We start from the raw sequence: 7,874 nt of genomic DNA, 5'->3' as shown, positions 1-7,874 counted from the left end.
TTCCTCTTTGAAACTCTTTCATTTTCATTCCACTTTTTACTTCCCATAATCTAATGATTATACCTTCTGCACTTGATGTTGCCATTACTGTTGCTGAATTATTTATAATTAAATTTGTTATTTGGTGTTTGTGACATTTTAATGAGTTGATAACTGGTTGAGCACCTAACTGGTAGACTTTTACTTCTCCAAGAGTTTTTGAAGGAATGAATAATTGATTAGTAGCTGAATGAAATGATAAAATACCTTTAGGATTAAAGTCAGTATCAATAGTAGTAATTGTTTTACTTGATAAATCCATTATAGAAACCATATTTTCAAAAACGATAAAAAGATAGTTTCTTGTAATTTTAATACCAGTAATATCGTTTTCACATTCTTTCCTCATTACTTCTTTTCCTTCTTTATCATCCCAAACTATTAATGTATTTTTTGGTGCATAAGGAGTTTGTCCTCCACCAACAAATGCAACAATGTTTGTTTCTTCAAGAACACTAATTAAACTTATACCTTTTCTAAATGCTTTTGCAATGAGTTTGTTGGTTATACATTTAAATCAATAACAAACTTCTATGAAATCGTTTAGTAAATTCACCATTTTTAATTGAAAACACTATAAATCCATAAGTGGTTCCAACCGCTAACAAATTTCCATTTTCACTGCGAGAAACAGAAAGAACTTTCAAATCTTCCATTTTTTTTATTTTCTTTTTTTAAGATGTTTTTGATATTTATTTTTTTTTTTTCTTTAAAAACAAGAAAAAATTGAAAGAGAAAAACATAAAAATACTAAAAGAACTTAAAAATAAGAAAAAGTCAAAAAATGTCACAGAAAGATATTTGTCCACATAACAAAATTAATGACCAAAACTATTGTGTTGATTGTTATCAGTTGATTGAAGATGTTGATGATTATATTAGAACTTCAGGTGGATATGGTATAACAAAAAGTTATGCAGAAGAACAAAAAAGGAGTGTTTCAGAAAAACTTTTAAAAGAAAAGAAACTTTCATTGATTTTAGATCTTGATGGCACAATTGTTTTTACAAATCCTGAATTATGTATACCGTTAGAAAGTGAAGAAGAATCAATAACACCTGAACAAGGATTTTATTTTGAAATACCTGAACAAAATGCAAAAGTATTAATTCGATTTAGAGATGGGATAGTTACATTTATGGAAAAGGTATCAAAGTTGTATGATATTCATGTAGTTACATTAGGTCAAAAAGAATATGCTTTTGCTATTGTAAATGCCATTAATAAACTTAGGGATGTTCCATTTATTACTGGTGATTTAGTTACTGCAGAAGATTGTTCTTCTGTGATTGTTTGTGATGAAAAAGATACAAATGATGGATTAATTGATCGAGAAGAAACTAATGAAAGAAGAAGTGTTAAAAGAAGTATTCCAACTATGGGAAAAGAAGAGATGCAAGTAATTGTTGATGATAGAATTGATGTTTGGGATAATAAAAATGTAGTTCAAATTTGTGAATATGTTCCTTCGACCAATCAAGTTGATACTGAATTAGTAAGAGTAACAGAAGTATTACAAAATATTTACACTAAATTTTATGATGAACATATAGAAGATGTTAAAGAAATTTTACACTTATTTAGAAAAAAGATATTAGAAAATAAAAACCTTTACTTTAATAGACCTAACTTTAGTAAAATGGAAAATGGTTTATTAACTCAAATGATATGGAAAGAGATATTAAGAAATTCAGTCATGATGGGTGCTAATATTCAAAAGTTCGTTTATTTAGATGGACCGAATAAAACAGATTTTATTATTGATGCTAAACCAATGGAAAATATTATTGCTGTAAAACGTGAGTACTTAATATATTCTTGGATTTTTATAAATACATTAGATGAAAAACCGTTTGAGATTAGTTCAGAAAGTACAGAATATAAAGAGCTTAGTATTGATTGTGTTTATGATCAGACAAAACATAGTTCTGTCTTAGATGATGATCCACAAATAAAAAGGGAATTAGATGATGAAAGTAGTGAAGATTATAGTTCAAATGAAGATGATAATGACCCCGAATATTTAGCTAATCTTGAATTATTCAAACAAGTAATGGGAAAAATGAAATAATAATCAAAATGAAAAGAAAGATCTATTTTTAACAATTTAAAATAAAGAGATTGAATAAATGATAAGAAGTAAAATTCTATTGACTGTTCTATTTTAAATTAAAGTTTTTTTTTTTAGTTCAGAAAAAAAAGAGAAATAAAATTACATTATGGGAAGCGAAGAACAGTTTTATATTAACCAATGTATTATTTTACTTATTGATATTGATGAAAATTGTAAAAAAGGAGACTTAGCAAAAGTTGTTAAAGTAAATCAAAAAGAAAAAACAGTTTTGATTCAATATAGTACTGAAAGAGGTTATACTTCTCAACCGATTTTAATTCAAATGGATTTAATAAAACCATATAATCAATAAAATAATTAAAATATTAATGTTAGAATAAAATTTAATTTCTTATAGTTGTTTTTTTATCTCTCTACATTAAATCTATTAATTTTGTAGAGATTAATACAACCAATAGATTAATTTAGTACAACTGTTGAAGTAAAATATCATTAATTTAATATTAACCTTTGATCCGTGTACTTCATATTTATTTCTTTTTTAAATAAAACATAAATTTATTTTTAAAAAATAATTAAAAATTATGGTTTTTATATTTTAACATTATTTAAAATTAATAAATGAAATGAGAAATGAATAATTCATTTTATGATTTAGGTATAGATCTTAAAAATAACGTTCCTTTATTAATTGATATTTTAATTGGATTATTTTCAATAATCATTCTTAATGCATTTGATTCAATAGGTGTCCATCCAATAATTTCTAAATCAGATAATTTATTATTTTCATAATAAAAAAGTATTAAAGAAAGACTTTGTGTAAATATTCCTTTAAAACATTCAAAAGGAATAATTTTTTGTAAATAAGGTATTTCTCCTGAATTTTTTGTAATAAATAAGAGATGAGTTTCTGTAATAACAATTACTTCAATCTTTCTTTCACTTACTTTTCTAACACAATCAAAATATTTTAAATGTTGGTACTTCCCTTCATTACACTCCATCATCATAGACCATCCAGTAGCACTTTTTTCATTATATGAACCACCAGCAACATACCACGGAAATCTAATTCTATCTTCTGCAATATTACCACATGTCTCTCCTGATATTCCCATTCCTAAATTTTGAACTAATCCAAAAACACCATCAATTGGTTTTACTACAACTCCTGTAACACCAGCAACTATTCCACTTACAAAACCAATTGGACCTAATAAACTTGATTTTTCTTTTGCCATTTGATACATTGTAGATGGAGTTGTCCAGATACCTTTAACACCAGAAGCAATTCCAGTAGTTAATAAATCTACTCCTTGATTAACACTTTTAACAAATGAATCATTAAGTGCTCTTTTAAATTCTTCTGGTATTTTTTTTTCTACATCTTTAAATAATTTCATTGGAATTACATATCTTTCGAAAGTTTTATAATCAACAGTTTCATATGATAAACGAATATTATTTAAACCAATAATTCCACTTGCCCATTGTTTTTTTATTGAAGGGAAATCAATTTCTTTTGAAAAGTATTTAATAATTATTTTAATAAATTGTAATAATTCCATTTCAATAGGTTTTGAACTAAATTTATGAATAACAATTGGTACATTTTTTACAGCATTCATTTGTGTTAAATGATGTAAAGTTGTTGCTGATTCAGAAAGAGGAGGAGGTTCTTTTTGAGAAGGATTAATAGTAAGATGGAAGGCAATAGAATTACAAATGAATTTTTCAATTTTAATATAAAATTTATTTGTTTCAACGTTTTGTTTAGTAGTGGAAGATTTAAAAATATTTTTAACAATTGAATGATAAATAGAATAAATTTCTATTGCTCTAGCAAGAAAAGCAGGGTCAATTTGAATTTCTGTTGTTTGAATTGCGACTGTCATTTCAACAATATGTAATGAATGACTTGTTAATTCATTAATACCTGTTCTTAATAATTTACAACCAACATGGAAATAATTTTGTTTATTAAATTGAATCCAATCTGAAGGAGAAGGAGATAAAATTACCGGTTTACTATTAATTAAAGTAACGTCTTGATTATCAATTTGAATATAATCAATAGAAAATTCAATACCTGAATGTGAAAACGTTTGAACTAATTTTAATTGCATATTAAATAAAGAAATATAAAGAAATTCATTATCATTAATAAGAATTGATATTCCAAAATTAGAGAACATAATATTAAAATCATATAAAGGAATTGTATTTAAAGAATTTTCATAAACAGAACTTAAAGTAAAATTAATAAATGTTGTTGATTTTTCTAATGAAAAAGAAGAATAAACAATTTCAATTTTCTTTTTTTCATTATTATTAAATTCTAATTGATGATGTTGAGAAGAAATAATTGGATTAATAATTGTATTATTTTTATCATATAATTGTAATGTATGTTTTAATGTTGGTACTGTCCATGCAAAAGGAAGTGATTGATTAGGTTGAATTGTATACGTATGAATTGTATTTGTTTGAGCAAAAGTAATTGGAATATTTGTATAATTTTGAATACATAAATAATAATCTTCTATTTCATCAATACAAATTATATATTCCATTTGATTTAAAGTAATATTAATTGAAATGATAATATATCTTTCATTTTTTGAACTTAAAATCATTTGACAATTTACTTCTTTATTAATTTTAAATTGTTCACTTTCAAATAATTCATTATTTATTTCAATTTCTAATGACATTTCAAACTCTCCACTAACATTACAAGGAGCATATCCTTTAGCCATAACATTTGTTCCATGAGGGAATTGAGAACAATAAAATTTAATTTTATGTTCAGTTCTATTATGAATAACATACCGTTGTTTTAAAATAATTATTTCTTTGTTACTTTTTTCTTCAATACTTTTTGAATAAACAATTTCAATAGGAGGATTTCCAAGAAGAACAATTCCATTTTCTTCATTTGGAAGAAGAACTTCTTTTAATTTATTATTATTACTATTATTTTGATCACTTTTTAACATTAATATTCCATTAATATATTTATTATTTATTTTTATATTATCTTCACAAAACTGTGTCATTGGTACTAAACTTCCATTTGTTGGTAATGAAATATTATTATAAATTAATGGAATTAATGTTTGATTTTGTACAAATTGATTAACTCCAAAATGAACATTAGTTGGATAATTTTCATTTTCTTCAAATCTCATTAAAATATAATTTACTTGTGTTGGTGAATTAAATACAATTCTTCTTGAACGAAGATTAGATGGAAATAAATAAAATTCTTCTGAATTTAGTAATAATATTGTTGGTTCCATTGTAAATCCATCAATACAATCATTAAGTATTTTAATAAATCCACTGAGTCTTTCATTATTATGAGCATAACTTAACGTTCCAAAAGGTGGAATAATAAGTTGTGTTTTATTTGTATCAAATAAAGTTAATAATAATGTTGAAGGTAAATGAGAATGAAATATATAAGGATGTTGAATAATAAAATTAACTGTTCTGATATATTTCTTTTCTTTATTTAATTGAGGAACTCCTACTTTAGGAGAAATCATTAAAATTTTAACAGGAGCTGAACCAAATAATTTAGTAATTGGAGCTTCCCATTGTTTATTAAATTCACTTGTTTCAGTTGGTATATGTCCAGTGTATGAAGGGTTTGGAAGAGGAATTGGTTCATTTATAGGAGTTACAGCAATTGAAAAATATGTTCTACTAAATATTGGTTGAAAATAATAAATATCTTGAGGTTTTAATGAAAATGAAATGATATTTGGTTTAGATGGTGTAGAAACATAAACTTTAACTTTTTCATTTGTTTGATTTAAAACACTAATTGATGAACTTATTTTTAATTCTCTTAATGAATTTCTTTCAATAATTAAATATCCACCATGTTTATTTGTTTTTAATGAAGTTAATTCAATAATTTGTTTAATACCACCAATAGTAAAAGAAATATCTTTATATCCAACCATTTTAATTTGAAGTAAACTTCCTTCAGGTAAGTCAATTGAAGAATTCATTTTAACAAATAATTTCATATTAGAAATGATTATTTCTAAATCCATTCCACTATAATTTAGTAATGAAAATGGTTGTAATATTGGTAATTGTTCTTCTTGTTTAGGTGTAATAATTTGTGAAATATCATTAATTTCTCTATTAAATGAATTAACTACATTTAATAATGAACTAATAGAAAGAATTGCATGAGGTGTAATATTTACATTTAAATTTTTTTCAAAGAAGATTCTGGTTGATGTACCAATCCAAGCACATTTTATTGTTGTCATGTCAATTAATGATTCATATTTTTGTTTATCTGCATTAAAACAATCAATTTCTAAAGAAAATACATTTGTTAATACTCCACTTTTACCATCAATATTAAAATCGTTAATAATTATTTTAATACATTTAATATCTGTAGCAATTTTTAATGTAATACTTGGAATACTCACTTTATATGAACGTAATGATGGCGCTGTTTTAATTGGAAGAATAATTGGTTTTTGTTGTGAAACAAAAGGTTGATAAATAGTACATTTACGCTGAATAGACTCTTTTATATTTTGTTTAAAGAATACTTTTAAATTATCATTTAATTGTTGAAAAAGATGTTGGAGAATAAAGAATTCATAAACTCCAATAAAGAAATGAAGATTATTTGATGTAAAATTAATTAATAAATTTGGTTGAAATTGATGGTTTTGTGATGTTTTAGAAATGGATAATGTAAATTTAGTTTTACTAAGTATTTCGTGTTGAGTTGATTTCATAGAAATATTATTAAATTCTAAACAAAGTGATTTTAATTCATTTGTAATAATTTTTTTATCTAAATGTTGAATAGTATTTTGTGTAACAATATTTCCTTTTGTTGAATATTCTAATGCCATTACACACCGCTCTTGATTATCTTCGAATAATATTAATCCATCACTAATATCAATATTTACTTTAAAAGGTGTTTCTGTATTTACTTTGAGATATCCACCTATAAATTTTAATATTTGTCCCCAATATTCTTGTAATTTATTAATATCTCTTGGAATACAAATTAATTGTGGTCTATTCATTTTAATATTTAATTCAGACTCTTTTCCTATCTTGGCTTCTAGTTCAAATGGAGTATTTTTACTTAACACAATTATTGGTTTGTTTTCATCACTCACTTGTAATGACTTAAACTGTGATTGGATTGTAACTATATCCATTTCTTTCTTTTCATTATAATTTTGACATTTTATTTCTAATCCTTTTAATGAATATCTTAATGTATGTGGAACTGTTAAATTTGTTTCTTTCACTCGTATATTCAAACGAAATCTAGTTCTCATTCACTCTGATAAAATAAAAAATTTTAAGTCTTTTTTCTTTTTTTAATAACAAAATTATAACTTCATTATCACATTATTATCAAATTATTAAAATTTTTTTCTCTATAATCTTTAAATGATTTTTGAGATTCTTATTACACTCATATATCTAAATTTATAATTTTTTTTTTATTTAAAGCAATTTATAAACAAAAGTGGTTGAATGAAGATTATCACTTGAAAAATTCTTTCACAAAAATAAATTATAACTAAAATTCAAAATGCTCTATGAATAATAAAAGAAAAATGAATAAAAAGTCAAAAACGAAAATATAACAAAAAAAAAAATAAAAATAAAAACAAACTAAAAAAATAAAAAAAAACTAGAAAAAGTAAGAAAAAAAAAGAGAATGGAAGAACAAAAGATCTTATGTATATCA

The 7,874-nt window shown here is 23.7% G+C and overlaps 2 protein-coding genes across 2 annotated transcripts; one reads left to right on the top strand and one right to left on the bottom strand.

Moving 5' to 3' along the window:
- Positions 1-823: 823 nt before the first annotated feature.
- Positions 824-2,110, top strand: ENU1_032150 (NLI interacting factor family phosphatase domain containing protein; the record flags this gene model as incomplete). Its single annotated transcript, XM_008857330.1, has 1 exon — positions 824-2,110. One exon carries the CDS (start codon positions 824-826, stop codon positions 2,108-2,110), a length of 1,287 nt encoding a protein of 428 aa, XP_008855552.1.
- Positions 2,111-2,760: 650 nt separating this feature from the next.
- Positions 2,761-7,455, bottom strand: ENU1_032140 (hypothetical protein; the record flags this gene model as incomplete). The annotated part of the gene is made up of 2 exons (XM_008857329.1): positions 2,761-7,373; positions 7,440-7,455. The coding sequence occupies 2 exons, from the start codon at positions 7,453-7,455 to the stop codon at positions 2,761-2,763; spliced, it is 4,629 nt and encodes a 1,542-aa protein (XP_008855551.1).
- Positions 7,456-7,874: the final 419 nt, after the last annotated feature.

Source organism: Entamoeba nuttalli (genome assembly GCF_000257125.1).
Source record: "Entamoeba nuttalli P19 unplaced genomic scaffold asmbl_2560, whole genome shotgun sequence".
In the NCBI taxonomy this organism is placed as follows: Eukaryota; Evosea; order Mastigamoebida; family Endamoebidae; genus Entamoeba; species Entamoeba nuttalli.
The sequence above is the reverse complement of the archived record's forward strand: the minus strand, read 5'-3'. Positions and strand labels throughout refer to the sequence as shown.